General features: G+C 41.1%; 1 protein-coding gene across 1 annotated transcript in view; it reads left to right on the top strand.

The window, feature by feature from the left end:
• Window positions 1-806: 806 nt before the first annotated feature.
• ptprn2 (protein tyrosine phosphatase receptor type N2) overlaps window positions 807-14117 on the top strand; it is a 114105-nt gene continuing 100794 nt past the window's right edge. The window contains exon 1 of the mRNA XM_068709932.1: window positions 807-1170. Within this exon, the coding sequence (XP_068566033.1) occupies window positions 1086-1170 (85 nt within the window). The 5' untranslated portion in view covers window positions 807-1085. The remainder of the gene's footprint in view (window positions 1171-14117) is intronic.

Here is a 14117-nt window from a genome sequence, read left to right as displayed (position 1 = left end):
CAGTGTGTATATATGTATATATATATATATATATATATATATATATATATATATATATATATATATATATATATACACACACACAGTAAACTAACTGCTCAAGTACTTCAAATTGTTATACTTTTAAGTACATTTAGCTAAATCATGTACTTTTACTCTAGTAAGACCCTGATTACAGAACTTTTATAAATATATCTACATTGTAGTACTTCTCCGGTAATATGTTGTAGGTCAAGGACATGTCTTAAAACCACTAGAAGAGGGTTTAAAGGGACTAGTATAATAGTTATAGTGACTCATGAGTGGTACTTCGTAGTGTCTGTATTATTATCCTTACTAGTATCACTGAGAGATGGATATAGATAGATGGATGTGTGTTTATATTTGTGTTTGTAATCTTGTCAAGTTAATCAAATAATCCAATCAAGACAAACTTCCTGTCGCAGTTTATTGTGGCATTTGAGGACCTTTATGTTTTTGGTATATTTGTATACGTCAAGGTATTGGTTTGGTTACACTTGTGCTCTAAAATAATAATAAATCACCAAAACAAAAAAAGACCATAATCACATGTAGTTTTATGGATTTCTGGCATTTCTGCTGTAAAATGTCCCAAAATCAAAATCTGCAACTGTGCGTTTACTTTTCTCTGTCAAGCTAATAAGACGTGACCTTCCTCATCCTCGTGTGCTGTTTGTGTCGTTTTTCTTGTGCTGCTGCCCTCCGGCAGTGATCATTCAGTAAAAACCCACCCGTCCCTCTGTCGTCCATGCGTCCAGGGCGCTGCTTCGAGCTGCACGCATCACCGCTCCTCACCATGTGTGTGTTTGACGTCAGATACTTAGGAGGGGCTCCTCCGTGAAGCTGCTTGCTGATTTTGTGGTGCTGAAACAACGCCTGTGTTGTGTTGCCAATTTAGCGGTATTTTTTATTTTTCATTTTCTCCCCTCCGTTTCTCCTCAAACATGCCTCTTTAGACCGAGTGTTCGTCCGAGCAGCTCAACCCCTGAGTCGGCGCTAGTCATGCTGTTTTAGCGGAGGTGTGCGATGGATTAGTAGTACTGTATTTAGGCAGCAGCGGCGGCATGGATCCACCGTGGTGTCCCATCCTCTTCGCTGCATTGGCTGTCAGCCTCTGCTCCTCACCTGCACTCGCTGACAGGAAATTTGGTAAGCATGTGTGTTATTATAAACCAATAACCCTATTCTAGGCCAGGTGTTGTATAAACTGCCCCGGGGGGCTAAATCCACCTGCGTCGTTTAAACAAACATTGCAAAAGTTGTTTTATATTACAGTTTATTATTGTAGTATTTGTAATTATAGGTGCACATCGCCCTCTTCTTGCTATTTCCTAAACTTGTGTTTGTGCTTTGGTGTGGCTGTTTGGATGAGATCTGATGATGGGAAAGTTACATAATCTATCCAGGCCCAATGCATGAAATGTTTACTGTGAGTCTTATGTAAGAAAGAAAATACAACTTTTGCAGCCACTAATGAGTTTTGCCTGCAGATTGACACGCTATAACTACAATAATGCATGTTAGATATGGGTTTAATGGCTTTTATACCCATAGAAATGATTCTACACGTGCCCTTAAGGAACATGCACATTTTAAATCCACTTCAATATTTAATGATATCCTATGCCTTCTCAAGAAAGGGGCATCTTTCATGCAGCCCTGTTTCATTTGCAGGCCCGGTTGTGTTGTCATTACCCTTGATTTGTTCTTGCCTCAGTCATTACACTGTGATTTAAAAAAAAGTATGGCGCATGTCCAAAGTATGGCAAGAGAAGCCATTGTGTCCTTTGGTTAGACAGAAAGTTATTAGAGGCCCTCGTTTTACTGTTTCAGGTGTGTGTGTGTGTGTGTGTGTGTGTCTGTGTGTCTGTGTGTGTGTGTGTGTGTGTGTGTGTGTGTGTGTCTGTGTGTGTCTGTCTGTCTTACCACCTCCAATTTACACCTGTAATCAGACGTACTGGTACAGGAGCTGCAGTCAGAACACATGACAGCATAAACTTTATAATGAGAGGCAAATATAGGTCTCAGGTTGGCACTCCTGCTCTGTGATGATTCATACAGGCACTGAGCTGCATCATATTCTTTATATTTAGAAGCAGAGGGTGCCTATCCACTGTGAAGTCATTATTATTATTTTTTAATATTCATATGTATAAATCTTATTGACTATAAGGCCAGCTAACATAATACAGAAAGGAGTAAACTTGTGATTTGACACATGTGTTAAATTGGTTAATGTATGCGTACAATACTTGTGAATGAGTCAGTGTTTATTCCCAGAGTGCATTTCTCTCATTGAATTCTCAGCATGTTTTTCCTCTTTGTGCCAAAGAGGTCTCCGTTGTCGGCGTGTGGCTGGGAGTTAGAGGTGGTTATTGTTTTTAATGAGTCCCACTGCGGATCACGCTGTGTCATTGGAAAGCTTGGGCTCAAGGTGTGCTGCTGTGGTGTATATCTATTATCTATATATCTGATAACAGTGCATATGTATATATATATGCATGGGTGTGTTTGTGTGGTGGAGAGACAGCGAGGGCGTGCTGTGTGTGGGTGTTTATGTCCTGCCTGTCTGAGAGCACATGAAAGTCAGACTGGGAGAAATAAGTCTGCAGCTGCACGCTCTGATTGGGAAATTATTGAGCTGCAAAAAAAATAAATGTAATCGGTGGTGTGAATTTGTCCCTGTGTGCGTAAGGCTAAAAACATGGAAACTTTTCAATTTCATAGCGTCTGAAAATTAGTGTCATCTCTTTAGCCTTTTTGAAATATTTAATGCACTTCAACAATCGCCCACACTCATTAAGAGTTCACAGAATTTGACTTTTTAATGCACAAGCTCTTGTGTAAGTGGTAATGTGCAATTACAAATAAAGATAATATTGGGAATACTGGGTACATATTTAGTCAAATTGAGTCAAAGTAAGAATGAATCTCACTTTTTGGCATCTATATATATATATATATATATATATATATATATATATATATATATATATATATATATATACACACATCATACAAAAAAAAACTATCTAGAATCGTCACAGAGAGACAGACATCTAGAAAGCTAACGCTAAAGTAGTGGAGATCATGGAGGGGATGTGTGTAAGCTAGCAGGGGAGATAGCCACGGATAGCTTTTGCTAAAGCTAAAAGTTCCCCAAATCTTTTAAAATATCTATTTTGATCAGACAACATCTTGGTAATCCAGTCTGTTATTCCACATAGTTACATGAAATGGTAGTTAAATCCAATCATGATGGAGATAAAAACCCAGCTAAACTCTTGCTAAAGATAACTAGCTTAGCAAGGTAACTACCGTAACATCAAATAGTCTTGTTAAATCCATCACATTTAGAATTAATGCATATATTGATAAACAATATTTTATAGCACTTTTCTTACAGATTCAAAAAAATGATTTGCTAATAGTTACTAGCAAAACAGAAGTTTTGATGCCTTTTAATCTATCTTTAAATCACATTTGAATGTATTAAATTGTAGATTAATTTATTATTTGTTTCAGTAAATATTGATAGTAGTCGGACGCTAGCAAAACATTAAATAGCTATAATTATACAGTGTAAATAATCAAAATATGTTTATTTTATTGAAAAAAATGCACAATAAAGATGAAATAACTAATTCATCTGCATTTGTAGGTCTTGTAGGTTATATGGCGCTTATGTAAGTACTGAATCACTCCAAACGGACATAAAATAAAGGCATTATAACCTTTATATCTGTTGCCGCCAGCCTGAATAAAACTTTGAACCCATTTTTCTCTGCATTCGGTCGGTATAGGCCTAGAGTGTACATCCAGTCTGCCTCACATGGTTCAGATTCACCCTGACCCTTACAGGATTACATAAACAGCAGTAAAATGCTAAGACATGTGGTTTGGTGTGATCATAACGTCCGTACTGTCTCTTCCAGGATGACGTTCTAGTCTTCCATCAAACGGTGGAGGTCATGGACGGGTTAACGTGTTGCACTTTTCTGTGCTTTCATGCTGGGGTGACTCAACAACCAGCCTTGAGTCCAGTGCCTTGAAGTCAGGCATAATTCAAAAGCATGCTTGAGAATGAACCAAAGGGTGGTATTGCTACCAGTGGGAGGTGTTTGACAAAAGTAACAACACTGTTACGTGTTAATTATGTCATAAAATACATCCTGGAAGGCTGTGTGAAGTATTTCTTCTGATGAAAGAGGGAAAAAAGGATGGCATTAAATCGAAGATTGGAAAATAAGCTTTATTTTAAGAGTGCATTAAGGTTAATACCCTGTTTACACTAAAATAGGAAGAATATAATTTGAATAATTAATTAATTGACTACCGGAGAGCACTCTGCCAATGGAAAATTTGCAGAAATTGATTTGGTTGCGCATTAACACTCCAGCGCTTTACCATCAGTGTTGCTATGAGGCCTGTTGTTAAAATTCTGATCAGCATCCCTTTTCTGTTTGCAGAGGTTCGGCAGAGCGTCCTGAATCCCAATAACAACCACTGGAAACCCTGTAGTTTCTGACAGGCAGCCGTTCTCCAGCTGCAAGGTCATGTTGTGCTAGCAAGAGAAATACTTCCAGCAAATGTGTTGAACAGCTAAACTAGAGAAACATTAATCGAACAAACCACAAGTTAAGTTTTGAATAGCTTTTGGGGATTTAAATGAAGATATCAATTAATCTCCCACCAGAGTGTTGGCCCTATTCTAATAATGCATTCACAAATCTAGCAAGAACAGGGAGTTCAGACTCGTATGATATTTCTCAAAAGTGAGACTGCATGAAGAAATACTTAATCGCACCATATTGATCGTGTTGATTACTAAAAGCCTTGTGTAGCATCTGCAACAGACTCAAAGGATTCTCTCCGCTCACCTAAACCCACTCTAGAAATGACTGAAATTAAGGAGTGCTATGTGTGTATTGATGGATAAAGATACGTGACGGCTTCGCTTATCTCCAATATGTACAGTACATGGAGACATTGTCCTTTAAGGCTGTGCTGCAGGGTATTTTCATTATGGCTGGCTATCAGCAGCCATCTTCTAATATACCCAGACAAGTTAGATTTGATTCATAGTCTGCTGAGCTTTATCTATTTTGCCGCAGGCCTCTGTCTTCCCATAGATATCAGGACTGAGTGGCGATATCAACTATCTTATAGTGGTTATAAATCATCTGAGAGCATTGAAATGTGCTCCGACACGAGGGTAGGCATTTTACAACTGTGTGTATTATGAACATGGTGTATATCCAAGGGAGTTTAGACATCTTGCTTCACTGGAGGTGCTTTGTTTTCATCATATGTGTTGTGTGGTTTGTGTCGTCTTATTATTTCCTCAGTTGCTAGGACACTCCCTGTCTGTCCCAGGGGAGCAGTCATTTCTATGTGGTTCATCCTGGGAGCGAGCTTACTATAGTTTACATAAGACAACATTGAGACTTTTTAAGTGTGAGGATTTATGTGAAAGGAGGGAAATATACATATATAAGTGTATATATATCAAATCATTAATAAGTCTCACATTTAGCTGCCAGAATATGATTGGAAACAACTATTTACAGCCATTCTAGAGGCTGTAAATAGTAAACAGTGTTTTGCGCTAAATGCTATCTTTAGCGTGCTAGTATGCTCACAGTGACGTTGTTCAAATGCCGATCTTTAGCTTTAGCAAATTCACATTTTGACTTGATGATGGCGCTAGAGGAAATGTGAAGGGATCATCAAAGTACTCTCATTCATCCTGAGGGGTACATGAATGTGTGTACCGACTTTCATGGCAATTCATTTAAATTCATTAAATATTGACATTTTATAAAAAAAAAACTAAAAAAACAGCAAATGTCAATCTCACTGTGGTGCTAGAAGAAAAGTCGGGCAATCACCAAAGTCTGTAGGATTCATCCTCTGGGGACCATGATTGTCTGTACAAGATTTCATGGGAATCTATCCACTAGCTGTTTAGATATAAGATTCTGGACCAAACACTGCCATCCCTCGAGCTCTAGCGAGGACAAATCCTTCAATCAACTGTGTAAACTCACAATCACACCACATTTCCACATATCAACAAGCTCTCAACAGCAGACACTTCTGATTAATAGAAACTCTCATTTCTAAAACGGCTTGAAGGCCGTCTCAAACCCTAATCAAAGTTAAAGTAAAAACTGATACAAGGACACAAAACTAATAGGACTGTCAAAACAAATAGAACCCCGCCGTGGTGTCTCAGCAAAGGTCGCAGTGCAGTTCTCTTATCTCTTCGGACGTCCGTCATCTTGACTGAGCTGGTGAAGGGTCAACTAGTGTCGGCCTTCAGTTCAGACCGTATTGACACTTTGGACGTGGTGCTTTTTCTACATTTCACTAAAAGGCTTTCGACTCTTCAATTAAACGGCAAACTACTTATTGGATAACGTTTTACGGTGCGATACGGCCCTTCTTTGGGCACATGGCTGCGCAGGATGGTTAAATGAGCATTTAGTGTGTGTCGTTTGCAAAGCCTGTTTTTCCTAAATTAATAATCTCAACAGCTGCAGCATTCGATGCGAGCGTAATCGGTCTAACGTCAAGATTGTCCGCTATCATCTGTCGTTGAATGTGATATATGCCTATCGATTCTAACTGATAAGCAGCGCGCAGCGTTGAGCAACCTCTTCTCAGCTGAACCAACACACAGCTGCTGCGGCCTTGTAGACTGATAAGCTATTCATGAAGTGTTGCTGTGTTTCAAAATGCACGGGGAATATATATACGACTCTTTTGTTCATTTCAAAGTTGCAGCCTTTTTAAAAGGTAAGCACCGACTTTGCGACACAAAGCAGGCTGTGTATTCCTGGCTTGGGATGCTTGCCACGGCTGGTGTGATAACAGACGAAGTGCGATGTTTCTCTGTGACTCAACAGATGCTCGGAGGAGTGTGTTGGCTTTGAGCGCTTATTGAGACGAGGGAGTGGGAGAGCAAAGCGGCTGGCTGCGCTTCTGTGACTTTCCCCGACAAATATCGGCGGCTCTTGAGAGGAAGGAAGTCAGAACTGTGTCAGATAGACGTGTCGAGGCGATCCATCTCGTTATCCTCTTTCCTGCTTCGGTTCAAGGTGAACCTGGAAGACATTCTGGGTTAAGGAGGAAGAGCGCCACCAGAGAGGCAAAGGGAAGGTTGTGAGGACTGCTCTCCTTTTACCCGCTAATCCAAATTAAATTACATTTCAGGAGAGGCTTCTTACTCCTTGGAGACTTGTCAGCTGTAAAAAATACGATGCACAATATGTTGGTTAAACAATTTTCCCACTTGCATATACAGTAGCAGTGCATAACACTTTCTCACCTCGCCATACACCTGAGGTGTTCACCGCCTCGTGACACAGAGTGAAAACATCCTCGGACATTACAAGGGAGGTTCAACGGCCCTTTTCACGACTGTTTCCTTCGGTCTGAATCGTTTGGTGCTTGTAAAGAGGTCAGTGTGAAGGTTACCTCTGTGTTGAGGAGCCAATATAATGAGGACAATAACACGGTAATGAGGATTCTGAAAGGCTGCGAGTTGAGCACCAGAATTAAATCTATACTATCTCAGCTGTGATTAAAGCAGTAATGTGTCTGCTCCGTGTTAGGGTGATGCTGATTAATACTCCAGACCATTTCTCAGTGCAGCAGGGAGACAGCATGGCTGTTGGGAGGAAGCAAGGCAAGGGAGCGATGCTGAAAATCTAATGGCGGGAGGTATTTTCCTATTTCTGCGACTAATTGATTTGACCACTGTAGTCTGCAAAATACATTAAAGACATTTTTCTGGCAAATTTGCCTCTAATCCACCAAACACACTCCACACCCAGCTCTTATGAAACAAGCTGTTTGTAACATTATTCAGTGTGATTGGCTGGCGACACTGCAGGACTCTCCCAACTCATCCTCTTTGTTGAAGCATTACTTAAGTTTTAACGAACCTTGCAGCTGCACTCGTCACTGTCTGTACATAAACAATGGATCACCACTCGTGAGGATTATTACCTGACTCTGCTGTACCCCGCAGGTCTATGGAGCTTTAGTGTCTTTATGGTTTATGGTTTTATGGCCTTCAACTTTACTGTTTGGGTTCAGTCTTCTTGCTCTCAGATAGAACACAACATCAGGATGACAATAACAGGACAAGATGTAATACTTCATAAGGTATCAAAATGGTGTTTCCAGCTTGTTCCACTGCCCCCCAAAAATAGGTTGATGCAGGTTTTTGTTTCAAACATTTATACCTGATGAAGATCCAATTTGGATTGAAACTTAGTCAACAAATCGTGGCATGCAGTAGTGTGCAGATGTTTCCTTTTTTCCACCTATGTGATGCGCTTATAACTTAAAATAACATCTCCATCTGCCAAATCCATCCCAAAACTAGACATTTTCATTAAACCTTTCTGTTTAATATACATTAAGTACCGTAACTACTTCTCAGTTTATCAGAATAAAATGTCAGTTATGTCTAATATTTGGATAGTCCAATGCAGATATTCAACTTAGCACTGGGTGACAATAATATGTCAGGAGTGCATTTTCAGGTTCAATATTTAAAATGGTGCCTACTCGTGTTAGGACAGATGTTTAATCAGCTGGAGGAAAGCTCTTCATGCATTCAGTAGTGGACGACAGTATTGCAATGAATCATCCATTAATCTAAGCAAGAACAGTCTTTGTTTTAATTGTATTAAAAAGCTGTACTTAATGAAAAAAAAAAGTCTGTCAGTGAAAGCGACAGCACTGATGGGTTTTCCTTTCCCTGAGTGATGAGCGGTGGTCTGAGTGGGTAGAAGTGTGGATGCAGTTTCATGCTAAAGGAGTTCCCAAATGACCTTCGATCTGATTTGACACAACCAAAGGTACTTCACTCCACAGGTGATGCAGCCGAGCAGTTTCACTAAGAGTTATTAAATTACCAACCGCAAACAAGAATGACCCGAGTACACCTGCATTTGAATGTTTAGTTTTCATCCGTAGGGAAAGTAGGACCCAAACACTTTTGTGCGACCTGCACTTCAAATGAGGTTCGACTGTTAAACCTTGTGCTCCATCTGGAGGAGTGGAGATTTCCCTCGGGGCCGGGTTGTGTTGGTTCACTTTGTGCTCCTCAGGAGGAGGAGGAGGACGCTCGGCTGTTTGACTCGCTCTGGTTCCGCACTTAAACGCCCAATCACACCTCAGAAGAGGGGAGAAAATCAAATGTCTGAATCATTCAACGCGGGTCAGAGAAAAGGTCAAGCCGGGCCTATTTCTGGGTCCTCCGCTGCCGCAGTTGACGCTGCCATCTTTAATTCATGGCCGCTGTCTGGGCTGTCACCTGGAGCAGGCAGCTGAGTGACTGAGAGCGACCTGCCTGCCTGGGAGTTGTTTGACAAATCCTCTGGAAAATGGGTAAGAAACGTGTTTAGTTTCAGGCCTCTGGACGTCAGATGGTCTGTCAAGTTCCCTCTTCCATCAAAGTGACCTCAAAGCTCCTACTAATTATTCATGTTTTTAAAATAACTTTCGACGTATTCTCTGATGCAATACATTTTCCCTAAAGAAAAAGTTTGACATTTTGGGAAACACACTTATTTGCTTTCTTGTGGAGAGTCAGATCAGAACATGTCTACAACATGAAAGCTACAGCCGAAGCCGGCAGACCCAGGCTATCCGTTTCCCCCTGCTTCCAGTCTTTGTGCTAAGCTAAGCTAACTGGCTGTTGTGTGTCGCTTTATATTCAGCGCAAAGTCATGAGAGTAGTTTCGATCTTCTCATCTCGCTCTCAACAAGAAATTAAATAAGTGTATTTTCAGAAAGTGTCAAACTTTTCCTCTATGCACAAAATTGATCTGTAAAATAATATGAACCTCAACAGTAGCGTAGCTCGCGGTGCGACAATGGATTGTTAACAGTGTGTTTCACCCCAGAAAGGTTTCCTCACGAAATGTCGGTGCACAGAATGTCACGGCATTATTTAAACTACTGTTATAACAGCGTCTTGTCATGTTAAGATGAAAAGTGCGTAAGGAGTGTATGAAAAATATTGAGCTACCGCCGCTGCATTGCTGAAATGTGAAGTGCAGCTCTTGACAGGAACAGACCTTTTCGGATCAGTCAAAAGCTTGGAGCCATCTTTAATTTTAGCAGGAGAGCGCCTTAATGACACAAGCTGTTTAAATCTGCGGACACGGTGTCAAGCTGATGCTAATTTGCTTGCAGGTGATGTTCTCCTCGGCTGTCCTTGCTCCAGCCGCGCTTCCTTTTCAATCCACTTGCACTTTTATTGCCGCTGTCACCCGTTGCACTGTTCTGAAATGGCTTTTTTGGCTGGCAGTACAGGTGTGTGAGTGTGTGTGTGTGTGTGTGTGTGTGTGTGTGTGTGTGTGTGTGTGTGTGTGTGTGTGTGTGTGTGTGTGTGTGTGTGTGTGTGCGAGTAAAAATGAGCCAGGTGTCCTTGGTCGCAGCTTATAATTATAATAAAAGATATGTCGGTGGCCCCAGAGAGTGAGTGAAATATGTCCTAAATTGCAGCATGCTCTGGGAGTGGCTGTCCTCGCTGCCAGATTCCCAGCATCCTCCTTGGCCCCTCAGACATCACAGATGGTTTCCCGGCACCGGCCGACCACCTGTTAGGGGACAGTGAACGATAAAGTGACTTCTTGTTCGGCCTTGGGTTGAGCCGCACCAGGACATATTCAATGTTCCAGGCAAGGTCGATAATGTACAGGTGGAGCTTATCTGAGATATTAATGTGGTTGTATCATTTTCTAATGAGAAACTCTCCGTCATTCTAATGTAATTGCTTTTCCTTAAATGACCTTAGATGAGCTTTTCCCTTTAAACACGCTCCTCTCTGATTTCACGCCCCCGAGGGTAGACACCCATGTTGTTGTGTCCCTGACACGCCGTGTAGCTGAGATTTAACTTAAGGTGAATTGTGTGTGTGTGTGTGTGTGTGTGTGTGTGTGTGTGTGTGTGTGTGTGTGTGTGTGTGTGTGTGTTAATCCTTGCTTACTTATACAGACGATGCACTTGCTGCCCTTAATGCAGTCTGTGGTAATAAGGCAGGCGGGGGGGGGGCTTCATTGGAAGATGTTTCTCTGCTACTGTACACAGCTGTGAATAGAGGCTTTTGAGAGGTTTAGGCCACAGTTAATTAATTCAAATTCTGCATGCATTTCTGGAAGTGTTTTCATGCAAAACCTCTCTAACATATTGCATTTCTTTTGCAGTGACAGATTGAGAAAAAACACTGGGAGATCCGTAGGGTTCCAGTTCTTTCAAGTATCTCTGATTTCAAAGAATGATGAGGATGTAGGCCAGTAACTACCAGTATGTCTGAAAACTGTCAACTTACTGCATCCATTGACCTCCTGGATTCTCCTTGCATACTGTAGTTTGCAGTAAATTAGGACACACTATTTTGGGAGGGGAAGCTTCTGCACATTTACAACACCTGGACTTAGCTCACATCTAGTGCTGCTGAAGACTAAACTCATTATCCATTAATCTGGAATTTACTTTGATGATTAATTGATCTTTGAGTCAATAAAATCTCAGGAAATAGTGAAAAATGCACTTTTCCAGAGCTCAAAGTGATGCCTGAAAATGTGTCATTTTGTCCAGATGTTTAGTTTACAACAACGTAAAGCTCACAAAGCAGAACATCCTCACATCTGAGAGCCTTTTCAATGATCTAGAGCTGCAACAATCAGTCATTTAAGAATATTTACTAAAAGTATAATCATTCATATGTTGTTTTTACATATTAGTAAAAGCAGTTTACTACAGCTTTACTTTCAGCTTTTCAAATGGGACTATGTGCCTTTTTTTGTGTAATCGTAGACTAAATATATTTGTGTTAAGTCTGTTGATTGGACAAAACAAGTAATTTGAAGATGTCACCGTGACACATTGGGACCCAAGATGAAAAACATAGATTACACTTTGAACAGGTTTAGTTTTTGTGATTTAATACAAAAAGCACACTTAAATAATCTATGTTGATCCACTAAATCCCACTGAGGCTGTTCTTACACAATTGACTAGTTTCCCATTGATGAGCTACTGTGATGAGGTTGACATGGCAACAGAGCATCGACACTCGATAGTGAGTGTTGCACTTCTTTGGAAAATGTAATTTTCTTTTCTTTGTGAAATGATCGTGTACGCTGAGAATTACACGAGGCGACGTCGCTATTCTTTAGTCAGGATGCTTCATTACAATGTAACCCAGACACCTTCTGCTTTTTTCTACCGGCTTTCTTCTTCAGTCTGGACGAGTAGAGCATCCTTCTGTTTTTTTTTTTCCCGCCTGAGGTAATCAGCAGCATCCACTGTGATTGCATTTTAATTAAAAAGGCGCCATTTTAATCATCTCTGGCATGGTGGAGGAGAAAGGGGTTGTGGCGTTATCAATTCTATGTCCCTGCCTATTACACACACACACACACACACACACACACACACAATGTCTGACTCACTATGCTTGACAGGATGCTTCAGTTAATGGAAGTCGTAATTAATATTGAGAGCTGACAAGGCCTCCCAGAGAACCTGATGAATTAAGCAAGGCAGTGATGAGGAGGTAGAGTTGAATCGAGTGACGCTAATTGCAGCGTGGTGAGCTGCGTGGTCAAGAAGGAGGCGCGGCTCTTTCTTGAAGTCTTGAAGTCATCTTCCAGCTAAATCAATGTTCTTGGTGAAATGTTGAATTCAAATTAATTTGAAGTTGTTTCTGTCCTCAATCGTGACCTTATAAGATTTTGGAGATCAGAGTTTACAGTGACCTCACAAATCTGGCCATAACTCAAAAATTCATTTTTCTAACTCTAACAATTTCACACAATTGTCCAATAGGGTAACATGAGGAAGTGATGACCTTTTGGACGGACATGATGTAAACTGCAACATTAGTTGCCTGGTTGGCGGAGGCATAGAACCGTGAGGTGGTACTTCTAGTTTTTTATGTAGTGCCGTATAGTATTATGTGTAATATCATTGGAAAGGAGTGTCATTATGGGGCAGGAAGCTGTGGAACAAAATAATCCATGGTCCATGTGCAGTTTTAAACCGACAGCAGCATTTCAGAGTTATGGTTAACCTGCAAAATGTAGCTTACTCCATCAATGAAAATGAGAATTACAGCAAAGTAGTCAGAAAAGCCATTTGTGGTCTTGGTGTTGGAGCAGTAAGTTCTCTTCGGTTCAGGACATTCTGCCTTTTAGTTTTGTTCTGGAGAGCTGAGCGACCTTCCAGCTCTGTTATGATGCCTCACTCTACATCATCAAACAGCCATTTTGCTGACATATTGAAGCCATTACCTCCAAAAGATGTGATTTCATAAAGTGTGCCCTCGACTTCCAAACGAAATGGCTGCATATTGTGTCTGCGGACTAGACTTTAATAACGATAAAACAATAAAAAACGGAAACTTGGAACAAGTGATGCCTGAAAAGTCTCATCCACTCCTGTCCTGATTGTCTGTTCCTTCTGTGGAATTAACAGACGTTCCCGACCTGTTTCTTCTCATTATTAAAGAGGTCTGACTGAGGCCTCTCCTCCTACTCAGCCTGTTCTTCATTCACGGTCACGAGCTGCTCATTGCCGTTCGTCGAGGCCACTGGGCGAAGAGGGTGCATCCAATCACGTCACTCCTGCTGATGAGCTGAAGCAGGGAAATATCAAAGATAAAAGACTTGGCGAAAAAGTGCTGAGGCTTGACCTAGTTGTTTACAGACGCCATGAACTCTGTAGTCTGAGCCTCATCGAGAGCTTATTGAACAAACCCAAATGGCTCATTTCTTGGCTGAAGGTCAGATTATTCCCTGGAACTCGTTTTGACCCTGAATGTGACAGAAAATAACACTTCAAGAAGAGTTTTTTACTCCACAGACTATTGTTTTCTTTCTCAACTCCCGTCTTTTTCTGGAAACGTTTGCATGTTGAGGATCACCTGTGCAGACCGGCGAGCAGAACAATCAGTCCTCTGCTGGCTGCGACTCCCACGTGTGAAATATGAACACAGGGAACAGCTACCCATAATGCTCCTGCCATCTGCTCATTTATTAGTCTGGAACACCCAGCCCTGGTCCAAG

The sequence above is a fragment of the Cebidichthys violaceus genome, unplaced genomic scaffold, assembly GCF_023349555.1.
Source record: "Cebidichthys violaceus isolate CVI_PGR_0920_01 unplaced genomic scaffold, fCebVio1.0.p SCAF_15, whole genome shotgun sequence".
Classification (NCBI taxonomy): Eukaryota; Metazoa; Chordata; class Actinopteri; order Perciformes; family Stichaeidae; genus Cebidichthys; species Cebidichthys violaceus.
This window is presented reverse-complemented; position numbering and strand designations above follow the sequence as displayed.